This window comes from Festucalex cinctus, chromosome 9 (genome assembly GCF_051991245.1).
Source record: "Festucalex cinctus isolate MCC-2025b chromosome 9, RoL_Fcin_1.0, whole genome shotgun sequence".
Lineage (NCBI taxonomy): Eukaryota > Metazoa > Chordata > Actinopteri > Syngnathiformes > Syngnathidae > Festucalex > Festucalex cinctus.
The window spans coordinates 10,631,905-10,645,658 of record NC_135419.1 but is presented as its reverse complement, the minus strand read 5'-3'; the positions used below and the strand labels follow the sequence as shown (position 1 = coordinate 10,645,658).

General features: G+C 39.0%; 1 protein-coding gene across 3 annotated transcripts in view; it reads left to right on the top strand.

The window, feature by feature from the left end:
• The window catches only part of enox2 (ecto-NOX disulfide-thiol exchanger 2), a 179,996-nt gene that overhangs the window by 29,319 nt on the left and 136,923 nt on the right, over positions 1 to 13,754 (top strand). For 2 of the 3 annotated variants that reach the window (XM_077531908.1, XM_077531909.1), the window contains one exon: positions 8,860 to 8,941. The exons of the other annotated variant lie outside the window; for it this stretch is intronic. In XM_077531908.1, the coding sequence (XP_077388034.1) occupies positions 8,860 to 8,941 (82 nt within the window). The remainder of the gene's footprint in view (positions 1 to 8,859; positions 8,942 to 13,754) is intronic. 3 annotated transcript variants of the gene reach the window in all.

Genomic DNA, 13,754 nt, shown 5'->3' with positions numbered 1-13,754 from the left:
CATGATGGTTGCGGAGCAGCAGTTATCATTACAGTGAGGCAACTATAACAACCCGTCTGCCTTAGATTTTATTATAGCACAAGTTTGATTACCTCCACACATTTTTATGCCCATAATATGATAAAGTGTGTCAATTCTTCAGCAAAACAACATATTATTTATGTGTTTGAATTAGTTTGTGGTCACATCTTCTTTATTGTCTACATTCATCCATCCTTGTCCCCGAACCTGTCATGTCCATGCAACAATTTTTTGTAGCGCAAAAAAAAAAAAGCCACTGGAAATTACGGGTAGAACCCTGGGAGGTTTATCTGGGTTGGCAGGCCTGGGCTCCATCACCATGCTAATAGAGACTGCAGCTCATTGCAGATAAGACCCCCCCGAGACAAAGAAGCACCGCACCTCGCCACTGCTCACAACAATGGAGAAAGGACAAATAACATTTGACAGTTTGCCCCAGTTTAATTTTACCTTTTGCCCCGGACTTAGTATAGACTGTGCAAGTATCAGGGGTACATCTTAGGAGCATCGAACAATGGTAGAGTAAGCAAAGAACTGAATTTATAGGTAACAATTTTAAGCTTAAGTTCCTTTTCATTCTGTGTTTGTAATTAAAGAGGAAGTCAACCTTAAACATTTCTTGACAATAATATGTTATATGTGACTTCACGAGTCTAAACATGACATTCTGATTAATATTACATTTGTGGAATATGAGTTATGATGCAAAATTCAGTCGTTTTTATCCATCTCAGGGGGCGGCCATTTTGCCACTTGCTGTCGACTGAAGATGACATCACAGTTGCTCTTCTTGGGCTCAGGCAACGACCAATCACAGCTCTTCTGTTCTCTGAAGCTGAGCTGTGATTGGTTGTTACCAGAGACCTGAGCAACTGTGATGTCATTTTTACTCGACAACAAGTGGGAAAATGGCCACCTTTATTGATAAAAACGGCTGGATTTTGCTGCTTCTAACTCATATTCAAGACTTTTTCGTGGGTTGACTTCCCTTTTAATCGTTTGAGCTGAACATGGTGAAGACTTGCAAGAGGTCAGTCTCTTGCAATATGGTGACATCAACGTGGATGATTACATGTGACTTTAGGAGCTCACTTTGCCAGAAAATTAAGTTGGCTTTCCAAAATGTACGACCTTCAAATAATGCCTATTATAATCGCAAGGTATTGGCTATCCACGGCAGGCAGGCAGGCAGGCTTGGATCATACAGTCTTTGAAGATGAGTCATCCAGGCCGTCGCCTAGAATATAAAGTTAAGATTTATTCGTTTAATCTCAGGTAGGATCAGTAATAATGTATATTTAACACGGGAGGGGACTAGAGTGGAAGTAGAGGGGCATTCTTTTTTGTAGCAAATAATGATTTATAGAGATGGTCCCAGGCTGAATGCTTATCTTTCCAAATGGACTGGGCTCAGCCATCTTCAGTATAGTTCGTACTAGGGGTGTGAATTGCCTAGTACCTGACGATTCGATTCGTATCACGATTCACAGGTCACGATTCGATTCGATACCGATTAATCCCGATACGAATTTATAAGTCGATTGCTGCGATTTTTTTTCATTCAAATTTAGAAAATACTAATCAGTAAGCTTGTAGAGTGTAAGATTTATATGAAAATGTATTATTTATTTATCTGAAATTTCAGTCTTATAGAGGTTGTAATCTGTTTCATGTTTGAACAGCATTAAAATAAAATATTAAGGCTTAATGTTCCGTTCATATAACATTCTTCCATGCTCAAGGTGTGAATCCTAAAAAAAAAAAAAAAAAAAAAAAAAAAAAATCGATTCTGCCGATTATTGAATCGATTCGAGAATCGCGCGATGTAGTATCGCGATATATCGCCGAATCGATTTTTTTTTTTAACACCCCTAGTTCGTACTCTCTCCAGTATCTGAATTGCTCAGTAGATCACCAGTCCGTAAGCATTAAAAGAACAGGCCATTTGTGTTTAGACTGCAAGTGACAAATACTATTACAGGAAAAAAAACAAAACAGAAAAGGTAAGGAAAGCGCTTAACTGTATCTTTCTTTTTTTTTGTTTTTATGTTTTCTTTTTTTGTGTTGTCGTGTTTGTGCTTGTCTTGCAATAAATTAACTTTGTCACAGTGGCCTGAGATAATAGCAAGAGGGAATTGCTGAGCCTGATGCTGTACTCTGGGAGCAGTACAAGTCATTTCGCTCCAGCAGACCACTTAATAGCTCTGGCTGATGTAGACAGAGTTTGAAAATCCATGCGTCAATTGTGCTGGAAGTACAGAAGTCTTTTTAGTGACTGCGGGACAAGGAAGCTAATGCACTGCCAGCTCAATTGGCAAAGCCGTTTAAAAGCAAGTCAAATTTGGAGTTTGGCCAAAAAATGTCTTCAACAGTATGCTGGAAAATGTGATACACATTTTGGACCTCCAACTATCGGAGTACTGAGGACCTCACTTGAACCTCATTGCAGTCCATACTGTTTTAAGTTGGCTTTTAGAAGATGAATGTCCACTGCAAGGTACCGTGACGTAAACATGCATTTAAGCAGAAAGGACTGGTGGTGTCCACTGTCCAAGTACTTTGGTTTTACATCTGTTCAGCGAGTTTATATTTACTTTTTTTTTTTTTTTTGCCATTTCCATAGGAATGATTTAGGACTGTCAATCAGTGCCAGTTTTGAGTAGCTTTTTGTTTGGATATGACGTGAATTGTGTTTTTCCAACATGTCTCCTGCGATTTGCTGCTGTACAGTCCAGGTTCTACCCCACCTTTCGACCAAAGTCAGCTGGATGGGCTCCAGTGAATAATGATTCATCCCATACCATTTTTCCTCCTCAAAATTTTTATCGGCGCTCTTCGCGGGCAGATAGACTTTACTTCTAAGCAGCTCGTAGGGCTTATCAGGGTCGAAGAGAAGTGAGGTAATTAGCCGAAGTCTGAGGATTCTGCTTTGAAGACGCTCGTGTTTCATCGCAGGGCTTGAACTCTGGTCAGGTCTTGGAGAGGTCACACTGGATTATCTGAATCATACCCGCTCGTAACATGAGAATGTTCCAGTTGATGACAATCAAGTTTCAGACTTCCATTTTGGATGGCTCGTCGGGTTGTCTGAAAGTGCAGTACTTCATTATATGTGTTGTGACATAAGTACATGTGACAGCAAGAACTGAGGCCAATCTACAGCCATTTATTTTGATTTTACACTACAATCAACGAGTTGCCCCTAATTTAAAATGTATTAATGGAAATTTATAGATATAATAGGTTTGACTTTTATGAGACGGAGGAGGCTAATGCTAATTATAATCACCCTTCACTCAGCTCTCTGTCTTACTTTGCTTAATGAATATTATACGCTTTAATAGCAGACACTTGATTTTAATCCACTCCATAATAACATCATTTTCACCCAACTAGTCCATACAGTTAGCCATATGGAAGTCATTTTTAAACAATACCCCGTCTCTCTCTCTCTCTCTCCGTAAGATGATTTTTTATTTTTTTTTCCCCTGTAATCTCTTCGTGCACAGAATGAGTACTTTATCCACAAAATACATCAATCATCAGTATACTGATCTGGCTTGTATTTCTACTGCATGTTGCTGCTCCACTGCACAAATAACAAATCTTTTCAGTACAGGACTTAACTGTACACACTACGTAAACATCAACCACAAACGGTTTTTAATTCACTCTACATACAACTGCAATTTCATGTGCTAAAGCATAGATAGCAACACGCTAAGCTACCCTTAGTACGTGTGTTTAATTACGTCATTTTAGCTGAATTTACTCAATTGTTACGATGACAAATCTGGTGGTAAACCCAAAAGTAAAAATAGTAACTTTTGGTGATGAAATAGCTTTGAAGCAAGTATAGCCGATAAGGTACTGTGAAGAAGTGGAAAAGTGATGTTAGCCTTTGTTAGTACCCCAACAAAGAGTCACAAAAATGTATCGTGTAATGTAGGGGTGTTAAAAAAAAATCGATTCGGCGATATATCGCGATACTACATCGCGCGATTCTCGAATCGATTCAATAATCGGCAGAATCGATTTTTTTTTTTTTTTTTTTTTATTTATTTATTTATTTTTTTAGGATTCACACCTTGAGCATGGAAGAATGTTATATGAACGGCACATTAAGCCTTAATATTTTTATTTTAATGCTGTTCAAACATGAAACAGATTACAACCTCTATAAGACTGAAATTTCAGATAAATAAATAATACATTTTCATATAAATCTTACACTCTACAAGCTTACTGATTAGTATTTTCTAAATATGAATGAAAAAAAATCGCAACAATCGACTTATAAATTCGTATCGGGATTAATCGGTATCGAATCGTGACCATTCGTATCGGGATTAATCGGTATTGAATCGAATCGTGACCTGTGAATCGTGATACGAATCGAATCGTCAGGTACTAGGCAATTCACACCCCTAGTGTAATGTATGCATTGTATTTAAGCATTTACTGTTACATACTGCATACACTTTGTGTTATCCATTACAGTTGCATCAAAAACTGTGGACCTACTGAAAAGGGTTTTTTTTCCCCAATGCACTCTTATTTCAAGATAAGAAATGGTACTCTATTCGTCCTCTAGCTATGTAAAATTGTTTTTGTGCTCAGCGTTTTTCAGCTGTGCTTACACGATGGAGGATGCACTCTTTGCCCCCGCTCACTCCCTCCGGCCTCCGTGTCCTTAATATGATATATTTTGAGTAACATCGTTTGTGACATGTTGCTTTCCAGTTGCTTGATTTACAATATCCGCTACTCCTAAATGGAGTAAGGAAAAAAAAAAAAATGTTGGGTCTGGTCATAAAAACTGTTTGTTGATCAGCACACTATGTTGAATGCATGGATGTGGACGTTTCTGATAAACAATCATATGACCTAATCTTGAAAAAAATGCATGACTGCTACTACTTTTAGCTTTACTACAACACAGATGCTTTTTACTGCACTGTTATGAGAGTATACAGTTACAATCAGGGCTGGACTGGCACAAATAATGGGCCTTGGCGTTTTGGCCCAGCCCGATTCCTGTCCACCCTTGGCTACCACTGATGTTTATTGGTTCAGTGTGCTATTGATATTGTAAATGGATTAATTGGCTGCTCCGTCTAAATTGTGGGCCGATCTCTTGGGGTAAAGTGGAGGAAAATAATAATTGAATAGCACCACATCAGCCCCAAAAGACAGCAGCCCACCGGGCATCTGCCCTGTATGTCAGATGGCCAGTCCAGCCCTGGTTACAATACAGACCTAGCTGGACAAGTTGGTTTGATTTTGCCTTTTTGCACCAGCTGCTGGATTAAAAATAAAATAGAGATGTACAGTACTGGCTTTAATTTAAGAGGTTTCACAAAAATATGGCATTGTCAGTCAGTATTGCAGTCTTGTAGTTTGGGGGTGTTGCTGCCATGTTTTGACTGAAGTAATTGGAAAAACACGCTGTAAACAATTCTGGACCTAACTGTACTCTTTTACCGTACTGTTCTAAATTGGCGCCTTTCTGAAGAAAAAGCTGTTTTGGAATTACAGTATGGGCACAATGATGGCTAAAACCTGCTTGCATACAGTCCTGAAGGCTATGTATAAACTGTTAAAAAAAAAAGAAGGTATAACCACATTAAAATCAGTCTGCGTTCAGAATGCATAAGAAATATGATTCAGAGCAACGTACTTGTCCTGCATCCATATGGGGAATACGGTTGAGCAAGCGCCGCAGCTTTCTTTTCTTTGGCCCCGTGTGGGAGATAAAGCCCTTTATCACAGAGATAAGTATGCAGGCTAAGGGAGCGCTTCTTTAAAGAAAAAGGTATACAAGAGCTGCCTCTTAAGTCGCAATGACTTCTTGTGAAGTTGCTATGATTAATCCGACGCCGCACTGTTTCTGGAGTTCTGTGGTTCCCGCTGCGGAGACAGAAAGATGAACGGGCCTACTGTGGCTACTACGCTGGACCATCGTACTCCTCCATCACTATAGGGGCCGCTTGACTCTGACAAGCCTCGTCGAACAGAGGGAGTGCTCCTCTAATCACAGCAAGACGTGGGTGTCTGGTCGCATTCCATTCATCAAGATGAAAAATGCACTCAAATATTTGGGCAAATACACACAAATATGCATGGAAAACAAAATGAGGTGAGGTTGGTGTGACTGCACAATATATACAATATTACATCTATAGTAGTTACTATTCTGCCTGATGATTTACCAATTAAGTCATTAATAATGTGCACACAGCAGAAGAAAACAGACCAAACAATCAGCTGAAATCATTTTGTGAAAGTTGCTCACTTTTGTTCTTCCTGTGAATACCACATACTCCTAAGTAGGGATGAGCATTTTGATCTGTGTGGATGTAGCTCAGCTTTCCATAGCAAATGTCATGTCAGTACTCCAGTCGGAACTGAATTGCAGTACTGTGCTCCGTTCTGCCTCATTTAATTCAAGACACAGTTGTTTAGGGCTGCAACTCATGATTATTTTAATGATTAATAGGCCTGGGCAATAAATCAAATTAATTCGATACATCGTGATTTTAAAGATCGAATCGTTGAAAATTTGCTAAACCGTGAAATTGAGTATTGTCTAATGGATCATTAAAAGCTGTTCTTATGTTACGTTGCATCCAAATGTTTTTGTGAGTTGTAATTTTTCACAAGTGACAGAATGCTGGATGGGTGGTTTACAAGAAAGACATGTTGACGTATGTATGAGCATGAACTATGAATGTTAACTTTATAGAATCAGTAAGCATGAACATTTTGTACGGGATAATAAATAATTATAAATAATAATGAATAAATTAAATAAATGTTTGTTGGGTTTATTAGATTAAAATTGCAATCATCCGGAATTACGGAAAAAAAAAAAAAGATTTTATTTTTTGGACACATCCCCCAGCCCTAATTATCAATTCATCTATTGATTTTTTTTTCCCCCCCCTGATGAATGGGGCTAAACATTTTAATCTCCATCCTTTTACAGTATTTTTAAAAAGAGGACATTATTCCAAATTGACAATACAGAAAATTCACAAACAAACATGGATTAAGATTCAGTTAGTTACTGGTTTGGCGCATGACATGTCAGAAAAGAAGAAAAAATGTTGAGGATTGTTTTCCAAAGTAAAAACAAATGCCTTATTTTGATTAACACCCCTCCACCCCTCCCGGATTTACACTATTCTTTATTTATTCTGCTAATTTTCTCATTATATTTACAAAATTAACAAGTGTTTAGAAAGGTGGGAAATGTGTGGTGGTTGCGTTATGGCTCACATAGAAGCACAACTCGAACCCAAAAACAAAATATATGTCCTCTACTTCGTGGCAATTCACCTTATTGCGAGTGGGCGTGGTTCGAAGGTGAGAGAACTCTATTTTGTTATTTTTTGGGGGAAATTTTCTGAAAATGACCCTGTAATGTATGAATTTTAGACCCAAATACAAATGTGTGATATCGTGAATCCACAATAAGTGAATCACAAAGTAGCGAGGGACCACTGTAAGTGAATGCCGAATTGTGGATATAGCAGTGGCGAGCGGTCCTAATAAGCTATTAATGCGGTGCATGCCCGAGATTTTCAAAATAAAATCATTGAAAATATAGTGTACTCTAAAATACAATACCGTAGTTCTGCTGTTTTGATCTTAAATTCCTGTATATTTTCTCCTGTTTTCCTCGCGGGGAGCGGAGAAGTCGACAGTTTGTTTCGCGCATACATAATGAGAAATCAATTGTGTCAGTTCTGTGAACGTTGTTTCTGTACGCGAGTCTTTTGAATGGCAAAAAAAGCTGACAGTCAAGCTGCATGGCTGACAACGCCCTAATCCCAATGAGTGCGCTTTTCCCGGAGAACTTTTGAGGAAAAGAATCATTCAAGTGGTCGTTCTACTCCTGAAGTAGTCAGGGAAGAATTTTCAAGCCAGGACGTACGAGAAACATAAATGGCTCGCTGGCTTTCCAGATGTGAGGTGAAGTTGGTTGAAATCGCTTGTGACTCCACTGAGTTTGTAAAGATTTGTACAAACTCCACCAGCAAATGTTGGGAGGTGTCACCCGTTTCATTAACTCGCCATTTTTTGGCAGTGGTCAACGCCAAAGCACAGAGTACAATCACTCTCGTTGCGAGGTAGCCACTAGAATATAGTACATGGGGTTTGACTATCACATTCATTCATGAGTGGCAAAACACAGAACTGTAACTTGGTAGGTCGACATTATCTAATTGTTAACCCAGTAGAGTATTAAAAATATGCTTTTGGTTAAGAGATGAAGCAATGTGCAAATGACGTCTTCAGGGGTCGGCTGAAATTTTTCAAAAGCCTCCCAGTCATTGTGTTACCAGCTGTGAGGCTGCTATGAGCGCAATTGGGCGATGTTCGGGGATAAGTGCGACCTTCTTAGTGGCCCGAGAGCTGTGTCTGCATGGTGTGACTGGTGCAGATTATCATAGCCGGAGAAAACCAATTACTGCGGTCATCATGTCACCCTTCAGAGGCCCTCTTGGTGGAATGAAATGCATTACAGTATTCTTGTGCCAGCGTTTTTGTGTTTTCCCTTCGCTGATCTCCCCAGTTGGAGTGGTAATAGCGCGTCAATGGGACCCTCGGAGGGTCGTGCTTCACGGAGGAGTCGAGGAATTACATCCTCTTTTTGTCTTCTGTAGCCAGTCAAGACAAAGCCCTTTTATTGTGACACTCGAGCGCGTCCTTGGATGACTGCAGAGCGAGGAGAACACGCTGCCTTGCAGAGTTGCGATGTACCAGAATATCTTTTCTGTCTTTTATGAAGCCAACAAACGGCTGCTCATCAGAAGTTTGTTTTCTTTTCAGAAACATTCCAAACAAGCTGAAATCAAACAAGACAACTGTGACCCAGGCATGTACAACGACTACAGAGCGAGCAGAGTCACAAGTAAGAGGCCACGGTGCGTGTTTGTTCTCAGGGTTGGTTATGCATGAAAACTGCAAGGTCTTTTTCATGGGCAGTGGGGGTGCCGTGTTGACGTAGTGGGGATGCTGAGGTAAAACACACAGTGCTGCTCTGGTTTAAAGCTGTCGTAACCAAACTTTGCTCAAAGTTTTAATGTCACCTCTGTCCAATGAAAAGCATCCATTATTATGGTCTGACTTTCTTTGGGCAAAAATCACAGCACAATAAAGAATTACAGAACACTTAATATCCACTTGTCACACAATCACGCCTTTGGGGGTCAGATAGGGTACATGTCTCCCAACATAGCAGCTCAGTTGCTATATTTAGCGACTTTTCCGACCACTCCCAAGGCTATTTTTCAAAGAAATGCAATGAGCAAAAAATATCCAGCGACATTTTGGGGTGTTATTCGATTCCCTGAGGCTCCCTCCAGAGAAGGAGACGTTCACCCCTCCGCGCTCAGAGAGCAAAAGAATGGTGCTTGTGCGAAGCCATTTTTAGAAAAGGTCAGATAAAGAATTGACTTGGGTGTTAAATTTCATACTGTATGAGTTGTTAGGAACTACGGAGACCCAATTAAATTAATTAAAAAGCCAGTTTTCTGTAAAATGTCCTTTTTAAATTCATAGTACCATGGAGTTGAATGCTTTTCATTGGACAGTGATTATGTTATCACATCTTCTATAAAAGCAATGTCTAGAAATGTAATTCAAGTGATTACAAGTGTATATTTTTAATAAATGTGATTAAATCACTATATGATGAAAATGTACACTCCATATTCTGATTGTACTACTGCATGTAAGTACCACGACCAATGGTTAGTTGCTAAATAACCTATGCTAATAGGTTAGTGCCATAATGTTCATCTTTTTTCTTTCTTTTTTTTTTTTTTTTTTAGCTTTCTTTTGTTAGGAAACTAAAGCCAATATGCTTGATAATATTCATGACATTACTGTATATTTAGGGATGTAACGAAATCCAAATGTCACAATACAATATCATGATATGAAGCTCACGATATGATAATTATCTCGATATTGTGGGGAGGTTGGCGATATTTATAAAAGGTCACAATATTGTAATAAAAACTGAGCTCATACTAAAAAAAGCACAATATTTTGCTTTTGTACATAACAATGTTATGTTATTATGTTTTATTATTATTACGTTATTATTATTATTATTATTATTATTATTATTATTATTATGTCATGTTAATGCACGCACACATTGAGTTCCTCCACGTATTGACTTACTTTACAGGCATATTACGTTTCCCCGTTCATCTGACAATTAGTGTAGATTTTAAACATAGAAGGGCCAAAAGATCCCTAATGAAAATTTTAATTGCAATAAAAAATTTGCCGCCAGAGGGTGCTAGAACTGCACAAATGGAAATTAACCTGCCATTTTTAACAGATGTGCTGCATTTAAATATCATGAACATGATGACGATGATATTGTCAGTTTTAATATCACGATATCACGATATTGTGCTTAGCGTTACATCCCTACTGTATATATATATATCCATGTCATTGTCATATCGTCGCTGTCCATTTGAAAGCTAGTATCCATAAATTCACCTAAAAACATTCCAGTAGAAAAAAGAAAGAGAGAAAAAGCTGGATAGTGTGCTTTGCTGTCATTTTGCAGTATTTGGTTCCAAGGAACTATGTTGAAGTTGAAGAGCTCCATTCTATGCTACCAAATTGTAGCATCTTGCTTCCAAGGAACTTCATTGAAGTGAGTTGAGGAGCTTCGTATACATACAGCAGAGTAACAATAGCTTTATTTTTCACTGCTCTGTATTAAATATAAAATACAGAATAATTAGAGTGCATGTGGGATTTAGTATAGTGTTCACGTAGTTCATGTAGTGCTTAGTTTTCCCGGAAAAAGAGAGGAAACTGTTCTCAGACACTGTAGACAGATTAAAAAAAATGAGTAGGGAAGCTTAAAAGGCGCCCTTTTTGTTGGTCATTGCTAGATGACTGTGTCCTCTCCCATTACTCTTACGCAGCACAATATGGTGGCGATAATGAGCGCTCAGTCTGATGCTTGGCCTTTCCTCCTCTCCTCCTCCCTGCTAGTCTGCTCGCCTCGCTCTCTTGTAGCCTCCTGCTTTCTTCTCGCTTTTATGCCGCACACTTTCTCCGCTGTTTGCCTTCACCGGGTCAGGTTTAATTAGCCGCCTGTCAGTTTTCTCTCCTCTTCTGGTGAAGGCTGAGGATTTATATTCATTTCAGGTCAGTCTGTGTAAAGCTATTGAGTGTCTGTCTTTATAAATTATTCCTTGAATTTAGACAATTGTTTGCACTACAAGCCCATTTTGTAAGGATTAAGTTTGTCATTAGTGATGATGCGTTCGTTGAACATTTGACTCCATATCCGTGATCCATGAACATTTTAAAGTTTAAAAAATATTTTTAATTGCGTGGTATTGTTCCTGTTTCCATGTCAGCATTTTACTGTGCAGAGTAATGCTTGCTCGGCAAGAAAATTAAAATGAATGATCAATTAATCGATCTTTTAAGTATTATTTTAAAGAGATGGGAACTTTTCTGGAACTGAATGCTAATAAGTCTTGGTTTTTACTTCAACGCGTGATCAATTAATCGATTGTAATGCCCATTCCAAGCTTTTGTTTATCTCCATCAACAAAGTAGTTTCACATGTGATGAACAATGCTGCATTCCTGAGATGCCTGACAGACATCTTTGTTCTGGTTACACCCTTTATTCACATAAATCAGGTCAGTCAATAAATCTAGATGACTCAAATTCCCATGATCTAATATGATATCATCATGATGCTGATGGGCAGAATGGAGCCAAGCTTTTATTCATAAAAGAAGAATGCTTTTTTTTTTGTGACTAAAAAAAAAGATGCAAATTTGCTTTGTAAGTCATGTAATAGCAGTGAGGGACTTGGGCTTGGTTATTGTTACAAATGGGCTTCGCTCCGCTGAGTCAGACGTATGAAAAGAGGCTACTTAACGATTCAGAACAACATACAAGTGAACATTCAGCAGTGATTGTGACCCACATACTGTATGATGCCGCATATTTTAAAGTGACCAACACAGCAACCATCCATCCATCCATTTTCTGAACCACTTGCTCCTCACAAAGGTCGCGGGGGGTGCTGGAGCCTATCCCAGCTGGCTATGGCCAGTAGGCGGGGTATACCCTGAACTGGTTGCCAGCCAATCGCAGGGCACAACACAGCCACCAATACTAGAGAAATCCAAACTTGAGAATGACTATAGATTGAGGGTTCACCAGTCCTTCTCGGATCCCAGGGGAGCGCGTATAAGGCCAGGGAGCTTCTTTTAAATCCATTTTAGAATAAAGTGTAATTGCACATCCACAACAGTAGGTGGTGGTGATGGTCTTATTGTGCTGCATTAATCTCTTGTAGAGCAATGCATATAATTTAATAAGTAAAATAGGCTTCTTTTTAATACTTTGAAGACCTTGCAAAAACCACTTTATATTTTATGTGCGAATAAATAAAATATTACAATCTTTAGATTGTTGAAAATATTATATCCCAATGGTATTATGTAGGTATTTTTTAATTAAAATTTGTTGAAATGCATAGCTCTTATCTTTTCTCCATTTATTTATAAAATGTTTTACCATATTGAAAAAAATTGTAAAATGAATTTAAAAAAAAATTACACACACAAAAAAAAAATCCAATTGCTTGTACTAGATAATTTTCAAAATTTATTTACCCTTCTTAAAGCATACTTCATGGTTTATAAAGGGCCCTACGATTTACTGGTGACCAGTCCAGGGTGAAGAATTTATTTCACCTTAATTCAGCTGTGACTTAAGTTGACGTTCTAGCTCCATGCAACCCCGACCAGGATAAGCAGAGTAAAAAAATCGATGGATTGGTGGACAGTTTTGACCATTTTTTCCTAATGTGAAAATATTCAAACTATGAACACTCAGCAGCCTTCTGGAAAGGATTGACACAACTGGTTTGTGCATGTCCAAATCGCACAGCTGCATGTTGTTTGTATCTCAACGTTTGAATACAAAAAGGTTATCCACCAAGCAATAAAGGGGCAGTACATATCTTCGGCTCTGACTGCTGAGGCAGCGTGGGTTATCAGTTGTTTTGCACTCTTGTTTGAGAGCCATTTGCATCAATATTCATGCTGAGGGGCAACCTCTCGAGGAAGGGCTGGCCTCCTTTTAGGATTTCTCCTAATCCTGTTTCCAGAACAGATGCTGCTGTCACCAAAGAGCTGGAGCAACTCCCCGGTCTCTCACGTCACAAAAAGTATGGCAAGCGTGGTGCCGCTGCTCAAAACACATTATCTCCAGTTACTTTTTATGGCGCCTTGTTATTGCGCCGCAACTCATTAAATTTCACCCCGGTAGGGCCAGCGCGCCGGACACTGCGAAGCCTGTTTAATGAGATGTGACTTAAGCCAGGGAGTCACCTCAACCTTTTCCCCGTCTGAATGATCTTCTATTCGCCATCTTTCAATGTGCGGGGGACACTGAGAGGCAAGGGAAGGTAATTAGATAAGGAAGGATTTAGGATGATAGAGGTCAAAATGGAACAGATGTGCATTTCTCCATGGATCCGAGGGGAACAAATGTCATTTTTCACTTGAGCAACAAACACAGCAGTCATCGATCTGAAAACGGACGGCAGCAAATACCACGGCAGTATGTTTGAAATGAGCAGAACCTTTCAAAATTCCCACCCCCCTTTGCTTTTCACTGGAAAGGGCATATTGATACAGCACTGTGCACTTACTAAG